General features: G+C 49.5%; 1 protein-coding gene across 1 annotated transcript in view; it reads left to right on the forward strand.

Moving 5' to 3' along the window:
* The window catches only part of KSR2 (kinase suppressor of ras 2), a 288,408-nt gene that overhangs the window by 131,793 nt on the left and 140,187 nt on the right, over positions 1–16,428 (forward strand). Inside the window, exon 5 of the mRNA XM_034791563.1 lies at positions 2,314–2,495. Coding sequence (XP_034647454.1) covers positions 2,314–2,495 — 182 coding nt within the window. The remainder of the gene's footprint in view (positions 1–2,313; positions 2,496–16,428) is intronic.

Genomic DNA, 16,428 nt, shown 5'->3' on the forward strand with positions numbered 1-16,428 from the left:
CCAGTCCGGCTGTTCTTATGAGCTCTGTCTAGCAGCTCCTCAGGACACAGGCTGGCTGCAGCAGCCAGTGAGGCACCTTACTTCTCCCCACCCCACGGGTTAATATCCATGATTCCAGGCCAAATCCTGAGTAGGGCTGAGCATCCGCAATCCCGTTGACGTCAGCAGGTGGCGTGAGTGTTTCACCCCGTGCAAAGGCCTCACCTGAAGCCCGTGTGCCAGTCGAGTCCCGCGCTAACCCTGTTTTGAGAGGGTGGGAAGGTATCATGTGACCTGGTTTGGTCAGGGCATCCCTCAGCATTAGGATGAAGAAGGTCCAAGATCCCAGGAGATGGCGGGGGTAGCGACGATGGTGAAACTCACTCCAGTAGCCTCTGTCTTCTTCTTCCATCATTTCCCTGCCAGAGTCTCTTTCTTTAAGGACCCCAAAATGGAGTGATGGGTGGAACAGCCCATCCCCTTAGGCCTATGTTGATTTCATTCATTAGTTTCTGGTTCTACATCTTCTGTTTTTATCAAGCATGATCTCAACACGGTCCACGGATTATATCAGTAGCCTTTTGGTTTAGACAAATCCATTGTGTCTCCCGTTTGTGCCTTTTCCCATCACCATTTATTGGAGGTTATTGTGACACTTTAAGAACTTTCACACACTTTTTACAGCTGCGCTCACAATTAGAGTAAATGTGTAGGCCCCACCCAATTACTACAACAGAATCTCTGTTGTAGCACAAGGCCAGATCCTCAGCTGGTTTAAATTGGCATAATTCTACTGAAGTCCATGGAGCTGCATTGATTAGCACCAGCTGAGAATCTGGCCCCGGAATCATCATCTCATTCATCAACTTGCCAAACTGGGCAATACATTTTAAATTAACTGGAATGGAAAGATGTTAAAAGACTGCAAAGAAATTCCAGCTGAACACCCATAGGGGCAGTAGAGCTCTTGTCTCTCGACTTGTCCGTAAAACAGTTGGCCTACTGTTGGCATTATATTAATGATAAATGGTGCCTGTTGTATGTGTGGCCAAAAAATCCAGGAGGAGATTTTGAAACATGCCTAAGGGATTTGAGTTCCTAGTACCCTAAAGGAATGGCAATTGAGTGTCTAAACCCTCTAGGTAGCTTTGAAAGTCTCAGCCCTAAGGTTTACTGGCTCCAACAACATTTGTATATCTGTCTGTCTTAAGGTTTTATACTGCCGCCCATCACCATGGTATCTGGACTCCTTCCATGTTAAATCAATAGCATGAGCAAAGTTCCTAGTGCACGTCATGGTGTCTCTGGCTTCGCTCCTGCACTGGGATATAAACTCTGTTTGGGATGGGGTGATTTTTTAAAATTCATTTTGTGGATTTGTGAGGCTGTTTTCAGGGTTTTTGGTGGGAGAGGGTTTGGGTTGGTGTTGAGGTGTCATTTTGGTGATGGTAGATAGACCTTACCAAACAGGAAAGTTTGGTACCCAGATTTGTGCACAGAAAGACCCATTTGCAAGGGGAGTGCAGCTTGGACAGGCATAGTGGATGTGTTTTAAAAACAAACCTTTTGTAGGACCAGCTTAAGCACCGAGTTTTGAAAACGTGGCGCTGGAGGAACAAGCTGGTAAGAGAAGATATTTCCAAAATTCTCACTCGTCAGTGCAGACTCCTGATTGATTTGTTCCTTTCCAAGTCTTGACTGAAAGCGGGTTTGAAGAATGAATTATGGTGAGGCTCCAGTACCCCAGCATGGCATCACATTTGTCTGTCACAGGCATTAGAGATTTTTCAGGTAGCAATTGAGTGTAATTCCTGTAGGATGCTAAAGATTGATGGTGCCATGTAGCGTTAACATGCCATAGTTTCAGAACTGTGAAATGCAATACGGACTTAGCGAGGCTGGCGTGTGAAGAAATGATGTGATTTTTATTAGCTTGTGTTACCATGTGGGTAATAATAGTTTGCATTCACACAGCACCTGCCATCCAAGGATCTCAAAGCACTTGATAAACACCTCTACTACTGTAATGTGGCTTGGCGGTAACTGGGTCTGACTTTGGAAATGGGATCTGGTTCAGCTCATTATTAAGATGAGGAGCCACATGCAAATATGGATCTGAGCCCAGGTTTGGCTTTCACGGCTTCCAGTGTGTGAGGACATGGGTTTGGGCCCATGTCTTCCTGTGCTTGTGTTTTAGTCAGACACATGCTAGTGTTTCCCTGAGTGGGATACCTGATTGCTGGCACTTCTTCCCTCTCCCCTGTTTACCATGAGAAAACGTATCTTGTTTCCTTTGCTGCTTTTCTTCATTTTTTCTCCTTCTCTTTCCCTTAGAGTCAAGAAAAAGAACAAGCCCCTGAACTTAAAGATTCACAACAGTGTGGGAAGCTGTGAGAACATCCCCTCCCAGCGCTCTCCCCTCCTGTCCGAGCGCTCCCTGCGTTCCTTCTTTGTGGGACACCCGCCTTGCATTCCTTCCACTCCTCCTGTCCACGTGGAAGCCACCTTCTCAGCGAGTAAGTCAGACCAGCTCAGAGGGGAGCCTCTGCTCGGGATCACGTGTCTCTTTCCTTGACGGCTCGTGGAGTTGGGCACCTATCGCGCTCCACGGTTGCTCAGGTCGGCAGGGAGGCTCCAGGATTCTGTTCTGTAGCCAGTTGTGGCTCAATGGCTTAGAAAGCGTTGGGTACATTTCTCTGGCCTGTGCATTTCTCTCATTGGTTTGGCAGAGGGAAACTTGTTGCTGTAAATATTGACGGTGATCTATGAATAGTTAGAATGAAGTACACCTCTACCTCGTTATAACGCTGTGCCCGGGAGCCAAAAAAATCTTACCGCGTTATAGGTGAAACCGCGTTATATCGAACTTGCTTTGATCCACCAGAGTGCGCAGCCCCGCCCCCCCGGAGCGCTGCTTTACCACGTTATATCCGAATTCGTGTTATATCGGGTTGTGTTATATCGAGGTAGCGGTGTATGGTGCGTGTGTGTAAATATATATATATGCGTACATGTGTATAAATATTGAGGTATTAAACCGAAGTGTGGGTATATAAAATATGATGACAGACACAAATCCAGCCCTTACTATAGCCCCAGCCATAGGTATGCATTTCAGTGCAGGTTTTGGAGAACGGTTGCTCTAGGCCCTGATTCAGGAAGACACTTCAGCACTTTGCAGTGGTTTTCAACCAGGGGTATACAAGGTCTTTTAGGGGACACATCAACTCATCTAGATAGTTTTACAAAGGCTACATAAAAAGCACTAGCAAAGCCAGTACAAACTAAAATTTCATACAGACAATGACTTGTTTATACTGCTCTATAGACTATCCACTGAAATGTAAGTACAATATTTCTATTCCAATTGATCTATTTGATAATTATATGGTAAAATGAAAATGGAAGCACTTTTTCAGTAGTACTGTGCTGTGACTTTTGTATTTTTATGTCTGATTTTATGAGCAAGTGAGGTGAAACTTGGGGGTATGCAAGACAAATCAGACTTCTGAAATGGGGACAGTAGTCTGGAAAGGTGGAGAGCCCAAAGGCATTGAAGGATTAAAGAAACCTGTTTCATTTTGGATATGCAGGTCTCCCATGGGATTGCTGCCAATTCTGGCTCTCAGCTTTGAACATACAGGGCCAGTTTTTCAATGGGTCTCCTTTACTGCACCATAAACATTGTCAGCAAAGACTGGCTCTGTGTCTGTGACTTGTTTTGCATACAGATTTTTTCAGACCCTGTCAAGGAAGCCCCCAGCAAACTTGGCCCCTGAGGTAAAAGGTTTGGAACAAACTGTATTGGGTCAGTGTCTTTTTCAAATTTCTTTATAAACGGTCTGTTTTCTGCGCCCATTGATGCTAGTGGCAAAAAACCTCCATTGACTTCAGTGGGAGGACTGCCCTGTTTGCAGTGCCCATAAATATCTGGTATCAAAGCAGGACGTACTGTGTTCCACAGGGCTACTTGTGTCCATTCTGCTGTGTTCAGATGGCAGGGGGGTGGGTGAGTGGGTTGCAGGTGGATGGTTTGCCCTGGATCCAAGGGGAGAGGAAAACACTTTTAGATCCTGACCCTTATTTCCCAGCCCCAAGCCAGAGTTCTGGTTAATTTTGGAGCTTTTGAAGCTTTTACAGCCCAGCTGTGAATATAAAGGTAAATGGAACCCACCCATGAAATGCAGGGAAAGTCACATATGCCAAGTGCAATGGATGTGTCATCCATTACTCACCGACTCTTTCTAGTTACTAATGTTCAGTTAAGCCACGTTCCTCTAACTCTTTGTGCTCACCTTCTACTGGCTCATCGCTTTCTCCCCTCTCTCGCTCTCTGTCCTTTCCTTTTTCTCCCTTTTACCTGTTCTTTTTACTTTGCGTTCATTTTCTCCTTTTTTCCTCCTCTCCAGAGGCTTCCTCATTCCTCCTCTTTGCTTCCTGTTTTCTTCCTACTCTTCATATTTCAATCTTCTTATTTTGCCTTTCTCTGCTCTCCCTTCTCGCTCAGTTTCTCAGGGCACTGGGCAGTGCTGTGAAATGTTGCTTGAACAAGCGGTAGAATCTCCCATGGCATTGCAATCCTTACAGATACTCCCTCGCCCCCAAACAGATCCTCCTCTGACAATATTTCCACCAGGGAGCACATGCCAAAGAGGGAAGGTGCCAAGAAACTGGCACCTAGATACTGTGGTATTTGGTGCCCTATAAATATCTAAGATAGAAGAAATGTGATCTGGAGCAGCTGGCCACGGGGTCTGTGCACATAAGCCTGTTCTCCTTTAGGCATGTTGTGGTCGGGGGTGGGTGGTACTGTACTGCTGTTGGGTAGAGGGGCAGAGCCACAAAGAACTAGGCCGTGGGTCAATGGAAAGTATCCCTCATCTAAAAGGCAAGCTGGTCCGGTAAGTCAGCTGTAGCCATACTTCTCCAGAGAAACTATACTCCCCCTCCCCATAGGAAGCAATGCAATCATCTGTCTCCATAAAAAACTGCTTCTATCCATGCACCAAAAATAAATGGACGAAGGGGGAGCATCTGTGTGTGCTCTCTCCTTGCCCCATTGGCATGAGGCCTCTATGGGTGAGAGGCTGATGGAGCAACATCGCAATCAGGAGGGACAGAATTCAGCATGCAGGGGGTTAAATCTTCAGTGCTGCACCTGGCAGATGACACACACAGCATCTCCGGCTGCTTTTAATCAGAGCCGCAGCCTAATCCTTCAGGCAGGGTGCTGGGAATTTACCAGGCGTTTTCCTGTCCCGGTTAGATCCAGCAGATATCTGGGTACTGCAGTCTGTCGGGTGTTGGGAGTGCAGGGACCCCGTGTCCTGAAGTCACAAGGCAGCGCTGTTGCAGGCATGGCAACAGCGTGGAAGAAAGCTCAGGATCGTCAGTTTATTTCAGACACACAACCTCGGTTTTCCCCCCAGTTACAGAGAGAGCATCTTACCAGTTATTTAGCATCCGGGGCTTCCGCTTCATGTAAAAGGAACGGGTGCCAGGAGTTCCATTTCATTCCTGACGAAGGGAAGGGAAAGTCACGGTTTGAAGCCCCCTTGGGAGGCAGGGGGGATCTGTTGGCTTCAATTCCATAGGTAGCTGAAGGACAAGAGGCCTTGGGAGCCTGAAGCCGCCGCTCTAAGCGAAAAGCACGTGATTTCCAAATGGACTCCCAGACTCTCTGCGCTCCAGGACAGAGAAGGCAACAGGTTATGAGTATGTGGGGGTTACTTAAAGCCAAGGTGGATTAATTTAAATCAAGGCAATTTAAAGCGGTGATTTAAATCACCAAGTGGAAAGCCTCGATGTAAATCATTGATTTTAATCAACTTTTCCATTTGTACTTCACTGATTGTCTAGAGAAAGGTTCCTTCTCTTTGGTTGATAAAACCACTGAAACATGTTGATGTACAACTCAATAGAGCTTTTACACTAGATTTGGTACATGAGTTTGCTACCGAGGAGGGTACGCCATAACTGTATACGTTTATTTAAGCAATTATATAGCTTAGTATTTTCACATTTTGATTGATTGTACATTTTGTGTGTGTTAGAACATGGTGAATGATGTATTGCTTATTTACTAGGTAATTAGCTTTTTGCTCAGGATTTGTGTCAAGCTGCATTAGGACAGTAACTGGAATTTAATTAAACTCACAAAACCAGCATACTTATTTTGTATTTAAATGTTTTAAGAGATTGTAGTAAGTTTAGGCCTTAACATATTTTGTATTCGATTCAGATTTCATTTTAAACAGGTTTATTTTAAAAAGAATAACATATGATCACTTAAATAACAAAATCAAAAAATAAAATGTAAATAAAAGAAACCAATTTTTATTTTTTGTAAATCATCCATTTTTATCCAACCTTTCCTGCCCCCTCTCTATTGTCCCCCCTCCCAGCAAGCACAGCCATCCGATGGTAACGCTTTCAAACCATTCCCATAATTTCCCCTGGAACAGTCAGAACTCCAAGCGCTGGGCTCATCGGACCTGGAATGCAAATGCCAGAAAGGTCTTAGGTGCAAATGTCTCAGTAGCTTGAGGTTCGATTTCCTCTTGCACGGGGAAAATGCTCGATCTGTTTGCAAATCGAGTGTGAAAAACACTTAGGAACTCATCCTGTCTTGTCAAGCTTTGCATTGTCCTCCTCTGCTTGGCCGGCATTCCCAGTCTTGTCTGCCTGCTTGTCCACTTCTTGCACCTTGGTCCCTCCTTTCACAGGGCCTTCAGTGCATGGGGCCACCTCCCTCAGCTCGTTTGCAAGGAACCCACCCTGTCTGCCTTTTAGTCCCTCAGAGTCTCACTTTTGCCATGCTGCCAAACTGAGTTGTCTGTCCATTGCCTATTGTCCTGCCCTGTTGTCTGCTCCTGTCTCTCCTCAGATTTCAAAGGATCACCCTCAAGTGTTTGGAAAGCACCCAGCATGGCGTGTTACCTTACTGTTACCTTAAACAAATAGCTAACGATACCGTTGTCAATCACAGCAGCTTTGCAAAGGATCAGCAACAGACTCCGCCCCCTTCCTGACCCGCTCAACTAGCACTGGTGGCCACTGGTGTTCTGTTCTTATCCCCATCTAGGCCCGACTTGCTCAGAGCTGAGTGGTTAAAGACGCTGGTGTCTTATCTATCATGGAGCTTCCACCGTTGCCAGCAGTGGGAGAGCGGCACCGGGGAGTATCGCAACAGTGGGGAGTGTTCAGAAAACGCTCAGTGTGGTTCCTAGGATGCAGCTCCCCTTCGCTCCTTGGGACACACGAAGACAACATCTGGGCGAAGAGCTCGAGGATCAGCTGTGCAGGCTGCCTTCAGAACCGGCGCTTCCTTTGAGGCCATTTATTTGCGTAGGCCGTACGTCGGCAGTGTCATGACGCAGTATGCCTGGCTTCTCGGCTTATGCCCCAGCACGGCACCTGGGGAGAGAGTTTTGTTCACTAGCTGGAGAGCAACCCTGCAGCCATGGCTCTCTTGGCCCTCCTGGGAAGCAAGGATCTTGTAATCCTCCCCCCAAAGCATCTGCCTTCTGAAATGGTTCGAGATTCAGCAATCCATTCCTGGCATCCTCCCATTTCTTAGGCTGCCGATGGGACCTAGCAGCAGCGCTGTGGGCTGGCGATATTATTTATAGAGATATGTCCAACTACCTGACTCTTAGTGGCACAGCTAGGAGATTTGCCTGGAGTGAGGATATTTTTATGTATTGCTATTTCCCCCAGCGTCAAACCAATGTATCTTGCTGCCCAGAATGATGGTGAGTAGTGGACCAGAAACCAAGCAATAAAGGCCATACTCAGCAAGGCATTGGTGTGTCTCATTGCATTAGGTTCCCTTATGCATCAGTGTTGGGTTGCACCATGTGGTGGGATAACCTGATGCAATGCGGCATAACAGGAATGTGACACAATGGGATGTGATGGACTAGCAAATGCCTGACCATTTTCTGGAGCAGTGGGGTTTTCTCTTCCCCCTTCTGTCCTGGCTGGTTGTCCCCTGACAGTCTGGGGTGTAATGTTTGCATGATCAGAGCATGGGAGCTGTGCCTAGTCTGGCAAATTATTCACAACAGGGTGGTGGCTCTTCACTGGTGGATTTCGCAGTCCACCCTTTACCAAAGCAGTAGTAACGTTAACACATTACATGTTTGGGGGAAGGGATAGCTCAGTGGTTTGAGCATTGGCTTACTAAACCTAGGGTTGTGAGTTCAATCCTTTGAGGGGCCCACTTAGGGATCTGGGACAAAAACAGTACTTGGTCCTGCTAGTGAAGGAAGAGGCTGGACTCGATGACCTTTCAAGGTTCCTTCCAGGTCTAGGAGATAGGATATCTCTGTTTATTTAACAGATTTAGCGCCAACCCTGTTCTAGGGGCTTTACAGACAAGATCCCGACACCAAAGATCTCGCATCATGCAGACTCCTGGGAAATTGTCAGCTCCACAGTTTAATTTATACTCCCCCCACTCAATTGATCTTTTGGAAGAAGAACAATTGGAGGCAGTGTGGTCTAGTGGGTAGGGCACTAGACTGGGAGTCGGGAGACCTGGGCTCTCTTCTGAGCTCTGCTGCTGATCTGCTAAGTGATCTTGGGCATGTCACTTCATCATTCTGTGCCTCTGTTTTTCTTTCCCACCCTTTGTCAGTTCACAGTCTAACTACACAGAAGACTTTGGCCAGGGTCTGTCTGTCTGTACAGGGCCTACTGGAGCCTCTAGTTGCCACAGAAATACAAATAACATTTGTGAGCATGCTAGGGACATTCCTGCCTTTCACCCCCTTACCCATGCCAGGAGAGGTTAGTTGCTTCCGCTCACTCAGCTGTCTGCAAATGCAACTCACAGGAGCATGTTCTTCCAAACCTCGTCTGTTCAGCTTTTCACGCCCCTGATGGTTTTGACTGTTTGGGGGTAATGACAGGAGATGGGATGTGTCCTGCATTTCTATCTAGCTTTGCCCCCTGAATTGCCTAAAAGGGACATTTTTCTACAGAGCAGGCAGCCAAAGAGCAGTGACCCAGCAGAGAGGAGGTGACTGATCATACAAGGGGACTGCACGGCGCCAGCGAGGATGCCAGCAAAGCCAACAGCTGTTCTCGTGGGGGAGAAACACATCCCTGCTCCACAGTGCGGAGCGATGCCTTGCCATTCAGTTGCTGCTGCTGAGCCTGGAGTTACAACTAGGGGGTGACTTCAAATAATCTCCACTTTCCAGAAAGCTCTTTGACACCCCCAGAAAACAGATGACACGTAGACAGCAGCCTGATGATCGGTGTCGATCCTGAGGAAGGCTGACAATGGCCTCATTTGCATGGCGACGAAGCACGCTGCTCACCACCTTTCCTGCGAAACGAGCCGTAGGGGGCATTAAAAAGAGAGTGATTATCCGGTGCGGTTTAATGGCGCTCGACACTGAGGGTCATTACGTCGGGGAGAGGAGACAGGCTAGGACACACAGCGCAGAAGCATATTTGTTTGGGAAAAAGCATCCCTGCAGACCAGCTCTCCTGGCCCTGAAGGGTTTGTGTCTGTCAAAGGCAGCGGTTAGGGGTGGCATTGTCCTAAGGGAGTCACGTGTTACGTCCACCCCTTTAGGGCACTCTGTATTCCCCCTTGTTCTGCCCAGCAGGCCTTACTTCAACCTACCTAGTGACATGGCCCCCATCTCTGAGCCAGCACCTCGCTGTCCTTAGCGAATCACTGACCCTGGGAATCGAACCTCAATCTCCAGAGTCCCCGTCCAGCCTTAACCCCGAGACCACGCTTCCTCCCAGCCTTCACACATCTAATCCCTTGGCGGTAAAAGCAGGCTCCTGAGGTGTGTTTACCAGGCTCTTTGCTCCACTCTGAAAGGCATCATCGGGTCCGAAAGCCACTTTTCCTGGGCTCCGTCCTATTAACAAAAAGCGTAATTCCGAAATCTCCCTGCATGAACCCCCAACCTAGGCCTTCTCCCTAGGGTTCCTGCTCTCAACTGCTCTGCCCCACCCCCTCCCATCCTCTCCCACCCCCCACTACATACCCACCCTACCTCTGATCAAGCTGCCGTGTTAATGTAGCCACGACGGTGGGAGGGGCTTGTTGCCCCGAGTTACGTACCTGTCTGAGCCGTATGTGGGCTGGCTAGCCCCTCCTGCTGCTTGTGCTGCCGTGGCTACACGTTATTTTTAGCGTACTGGCTCAATCAGGGCAACCGCAGGTATGTCTCCTCGAGCTGGGAATTGCATCCCCAGCTCCAAGGGCAGATGTACCCACCACAGTCAGGGGGAACCTAATGAGTCATGCCTGCCCCCACCCACTCAGCAGCTCCCTGCAGGGATCCAACACCACCCAATGGAACCCTGTCCCCCACCCCTCAGGGGTTACACCCTCCCTGTGAGGAGGGACAGGGAACAGTTTGTCCCCTACCTCTTCCACTGTCCTTCAAGGAGGCGCGTTGATACAGGTCAGCAGCGAGGGCCCTCACAAATAGCTTAGCTAGAAGTCAAGGGTATTTCTCTGGTTTTTAGAAGACTGGTTTGAAATGCTTGCTCTGTGTGTGCCAAGGAATTACTTGTTTCAGCAGCTTGTACAGGCGATTACTGCCAGAAAAAGGCATTGTCAGCATGTTAAGAAAAAACACTCGTTTTCTGGCTGCAGCATAGCCTGGGGTGCTTGCCTTTTGACACCCAGCTAATCGCACGGCCCCTGTGGGCAGCATGCACCTGTCTGAGCTCTCTGCAGTCCTTCTCAGATCCCCGGCTAATGTGGTTTTGGATGCTTTTATTTTTTAACTGCTGATGGGCCCTAATTAGAATGAGTCTTAACAGATGCACAACTCCACAGGGCAATGGAAAAGGAGGGCATTTAATCGCCTAACAACTGTCCTTTCACAATGCAGCCTGATTCTCGGTGCGGGGGACCTCACTTACGGTGCCGGCAGAATTTCCATGAGCAAAGGTCGGCTTGTCTGTGCCCTTGCTCTAATTGTACTTGTCAGTGGCGAACGGCAATGGAGAGGGGAAAGCCGTCACAAATGGGGAGCGTGTGAATTCGAACCTGGCTGCAGATTAGCGTGGCGCTGCTCCATTCCGTGACTTACAATCTCATTGGGTGACGGTGACCAATGGGCGCCTTTTTACATCTTTGCCATATGTATGGCTGTTTAGGAGCTAGACGCTCCTTCTCCTTTAGGTTGTACATTTTCCTCCAGGCTGTTTCTCTCTTGAGCTTTGGTAGAATGGACCCTTTTTTCCCATTGGCTGCAGGGTCTCTGCAGTTTTCCTGCTAACCAAGTAGCATTAAGTCTCTCTTGCTTTTGCTGCAGGGATTTAACTACCTGGGATAAGCACCTTTTACATTGTCTTTCGTCCAGTGAGCTCAAAGAACTTTGCACCCATTAACTAATTAAGGCATCACAGACTCCCTGTTCTGGCTGGATCCAGTTACTATGCCCCAGGGGTCTCCGCACCTCTGCCCTACAGCACTGCCTCCTGTTTCCCATGAATGTGTATTGCGGACGGGTGTTTTTACTCAGGGGTGGTTACATTACTGTTATTGCCCCGTTAATTTGCTGTGGCGGGTCCCTTTCTCAGGCCTTGCCTGCTTTCTAGGGTGGGTAGCTATATTAATAGCCCATGTCTGGCACATCCAGCATTCCTTAGCGTCACCTTCATCAGGGTGTCTTGGAGAGGGTTGGTGCCATTCATATTTTCCTGTGCTTCTGTGTCTGTTTAGCACTTGGGATTCTCCCCTCTGCAGCACCTCAATCTTGTAGACGTGTATCCAGCTGCTAGCGTCCTGTGGGGTGGATTAATGATCAGCTCTCCTTGATACGTCCTCCCCCAAGGCCGTGTGTGCTAAACAGCTCTCCTTTCCCCTCTGAAGCCAGCAGGACACACCATGTCATCTGGTTAGCCAGAGCGTTCCCCACTCAGACCCGGAGTTCAAAAACCTTCGTTGTGGGGTCTGGCCCCTGAACAGGGGACTGTTTTCTGGCTGTGGAGTCTGTATATACCTGTCAGTGTTAGAGACGGTGGCCCTAGGTAGAACCCAACTCCCTTTAGAATCTCACCAAACAAAAGTTATTTATTTTCCCAAATACGTCACTTGAAAATCTCAGTCGCTGCCGATTATTCTTTGTGTTTTAGTGCTCAGTAGACTGAAGCATTGTGGCCCCAGAGAGAACAGGCAGGACCGAGGTGCTACCATGGCCTGAGGCCCCTGCAATAGCAGGGAACTGATCGGGTGGGTTAGGCCCAGATAATCCTAGCAGGTGACCCCTGCTCCATGCTGCAGAAGAAGGTGAAAATGTCCCCGGGTCCCTGCCAATCTGACTGGGGGAAAATTCCTTCCTGACCCTGAACCTGGTGATCAGCGTGAGCTTGAGCATGGGAGCCAGGATCACCAGCTAAGCACTTAGGAGCAGAGGATTCTCTGCACCGCCTCAGAACATCGCTCCATCCTGCCTCGTGTCCTGCCTCCAGCTGTGGCCAAAACCTGATCTTCAGAGGAAGGAGGGAAAACCAAACAAACCCACAATGCATCTCACCAATTGTGTACCTAAGGGGAAAACAGTCCTTCCTGACACTTGCAGGTGTCTGGCTGAATCCCTGAAGCATGAGACTGATCAGACATGTTATCTAACAATGGAGAGCTGCAAGTGAACTCATTGTTAGAGTAAGGCGGGGCGTCTCTCCCCGTGACCTGGAAGGAGAACAGACTCCGTGAACTTCCCCCTGGGGTCTCTTGGGCTTTGTGGATGGTCTCCAGTCTCGCTCTTGTGTTGTTGCACACATACACACACACGCTTTCTATCAGATATGGGCTGTAGATGCTTGAGCACTGTGAGGCCTGGGAAAAGAAGTTTCAGTAACAGAAACAATACACTGTTCTGGGAGCACTGTCTGTGCTCCTCCCCCCCCCCCCCCGCCTGCCACCTATCGAGGGACATCAAGGCAAATATTCTGCCACCTTCACTGTGACACCCCCTGAACTGCTCTTGAGCAATGAAGCTGCTGCGTTTCAACCTCTGTCTCCCCCAATACTCACTTGGGGCCTATTTGTCCAGGCAGCTCCCATCAATCTGAGTTCAGGTCTTCCCCTTTTGCACCCGGAGTCTGTCAGGATTTTCATGCAGACAACAAAGAGCTTTAGCCAGCTGAAGACAACCAGTGGCTTTAGTGACCAAAAAATAGTAACCTTTAGCCAAGATGCTTGGGCATCATAACCGGGATACAGATGGATTATGCTAATAAGTTTCCCTTAATGTGTCAGGCCAACCCTACCCTATTTGGCTTCAGTCCATTGCTCCTTTTCCTCCTCTCCCAGCGTGTGAAGACTTCTCTAGCTTCACAGTCTCACCTGGTCAAGCTACTTTGGCACTGGTCCCCCCCCTCCCTTGAGCTCTTTTCTTGGCTCTGAGGTGTAGATTTATCTCCCAGGGTCATTCCCCAGATCTCTCGCACGCTCTCTCAAGCTGCCCCACTCAACTTGTTTTCAGAGACTCCTTCGGTCTGTGGCTCTCCAGATCCAGACACACCCACACATTGCGGGTGGGTGGGTTGAAATCTGGATCTGAACTTTCTGACTCAGCCCCATTAGTGAGATTGCTCCGGGTGGGATCTGGGAGGCTTTGATGTCTCTTTGCCCTCTCTCGGCCTCCTGCTGAGCCCAGGGGAGCTGGGGAATGGGAAGCCACCTTCACAAGACTCGCTGCACATGCCCACTAGGAGGTGATGTGCTTTGCTGGCAGGCCCTGTCCCCTGTGCTATCGGCATTGCTGGCTCTGTTAAGGATGGACCAAGACCAATCCCAGCACCCCCAATCTTTGGGGAAAGGGTCGAAATCCAGCCTGGGATCAGCGTTCTGTGCCCCAGGCCCATCTCCAATAGCGACCGGTCCCAGCGACTGGAGGAGCTGGGGAAGCAGGGTCTCTCGTGGGGTAACAATGCTGACCCACCACTGTCCCTGCCCCAGCCTGGGACTGAGGGGCAGGGTCTGGGCCTCACAGAACATCCTGGAGAGATGTGGTCATGGGCATTGACACACCCCCTGGATGAGTCCTGCCCTCTCTGAACTGCTGAACATTGAGATCTCTGCCTTTTGACTGGCCTCACACTCAACGCCTCAGACTGACCGCACCCAGCACCAATCCCCCTTGGTGCTAGTTCTGCCCTTTTTACCCTGGGCCCTCTGGTTTCTTTAGAGACGTTATCGTCATCCCCTGGCACAGGAGCCTCCTCATCCCCTCCTGTCAGCTCAGAATGAGTCGGGTGTATTGCTGGCTTGGCCGGTCCTCAGGCCAGGCTAGAACTGAAGGCTTTGGGCAGGTCCGAATGATGTACCGGAGGCAGCCCTTTGCCTGTGGTGTGAGACTCCCATTGGCAAACACACTGCTCCGGCCCGGGGATGCAGCCAAATCCCCAGCAGCCTGCAGCCCTGGTACTAGGATCCTTCTGGGCTGTAGTTGTTTAAGGAAAGGTGTATTTATACCAGAGGAGAGTGTGTCAGAGCTGCATTAAATCGGCACTCATAACTCCCCCCTCTTCTTCGCTCTTGGAGGACTGTCCAGGCCTCTCAGTTGAGCAGAATCAAGCGCTCTGCGTCAGGCTTTCCTTTGGCTGTTGCGCCAGCTACATATTCTTGTGGGTCAGGACCCTTGGGATCTGTCGCCGGCTCTGCCACTGACTCATTGTGTGATTCGTGGCAAATCACTTGCCTCGTTTGTGGTGCTGTCTCCCTATCCGTACAATGGCTAAAAATACTCTCCTTGCGTCCAGGTTTGTTTCGTCAAGAAGTCGTTTCTGTGTGAGTTGCAGGTGCCGAGATGCCTATTGTGCTCCTTGTGTATTAGACATGTCTTGTTTACCGGTACTTTGATTGCTGTGAAATTCCCTGATGCCTCTTCCCTCACCTCCTGAGGAGCAGACATTTTGGCATGTGCCTAAGTACACTGCAAACCAGGGCTGCGTCCGCACTACGAGGTAGGGGCGTGATTCCCACCCGCATGGGCACATACTTGCTCGCATGAGTATAAATAGGAACGGAGCCGCGGTAGCATAGGTAGCAGCAGTGGAGGCACAGGGGAGCTGTCCCGAGGACAAACCCGCCCAGAGCCCACAGGTGCATCCTTGGGGGGGCTAGTCCGTGTTGGTGCCCATGCTACCGCGGCTACGCTACTAGTTTTAGCGCACTAGCTGGATCAGAGCTAGCCGGAGTGTGTCTGCACGAGCTGGGAACTGCAGCCCCAGCTCCAAGTGTAGGTGTCGGAAGACGGACTAAGGGTACATCTGCAATGGAATAAAAGAGTCACAGCTCAGTCGTGGCCGGCCGGGTCAGCTGACTGAGACATGCAGGGTTCAGGCTGTGGGCCTAAAAATTGCAGTGTAGACATTCAGGCTCGGGCCCTGGGACCCTCCAACCTCGTGGGGTCCCAGAGCTCGGGCTCCACCCAAAGCCTGAACGTCTACACAGCAATTTTACAGCCCAGCAAGCCTAGGTTGGGGCGGCAGTGGGTGTTTAATTGCTGTGTAGACGTATCGGAAAGGCCCCATGGTTAGTGGCCAGTTCTGGTTTCAGTTCTAGCTGTACATGTGTGCGCACACAGCACACCGGATCCTGCTCTCCGTCACTCCCCTCGTGCGACCACACTGGTGATGAGGCGGTCCGGTTCTGCGCTCACCTCGGTGGGTGTAAAGCTGGAGTAACTCCACTGACGCGAATGAGGCGCAGTAATGTGACGCCCGCGGTAACCGTGGAGCCGCAGTCTGGTCCAGTTGATTCAGGGGTTGCCCGTCAGGTGGCAACTGACAGTAGAGTCGAGCGTCTCTCTTCCCTGGCAGGCATCTCCTGCCAAGGCAAGCGCCTCTTTGGAAAAGCCGAACGCTACAACATCATTAACGAGGGTCCGCTGTCTGTCTGCTCCATGCATCAGCACTACAAAGCCACGCTGGCAAACATCAAGTCCTGAATCTGGAGGATTTCCTATTCTGGCAACGTTGTGCAGAGAAGAAAGAATACAGCTTTGGCTGATTAAGTCTAATTGACCCTGAGAGGCTGAGAATTGGGTGGGGGGGGATCATAATGTAAGTATTTAAACCAGTAAAGTGACTGAACATGACATGCCTGCTATATAAATAGGACTGTCACGCTGTAACAATGAGATGCCATTATTATAAAGTGACTTCTGTTTTCCTCTCGAAGAGAGAGTCTCAAAATAGCTTTGCCTTGTGCACCTCAGATGCTTTTGATGAGCAAATTCGTAAAGGTTGAGATTAAATTTCACTGCTGTCGAGCCGTAAACTCCAATAAAGTATAATACAATAAATGCTGCCTCTACCGTGGTATAAAGCAAAGCAAACCTGTACAGAGCCTGGTATCTGTCTAGAAACTGATGCAGATGTTAACGTTTTCAGTGTTTTGCATTTGAAAACCCAGGTGGTAGGTCAAAGCCTTTAAGCTTTAATTCTGCGTCA

This window comes from Trachemys scripta, chromosome 15 (genome assembly GCF_013100865.1).
Source record: "Trachemys scripta elegans isolate TJP31775 chromosome 15, CAS_Tse_1.0, whole genome shotgun sequence".
In the NCBI taxonomy this organism is placed as follows: Eukaryota; Metazoa; Chordata; order Testudines; family Emydidae; genus Trachemys; species Trachemys scripta.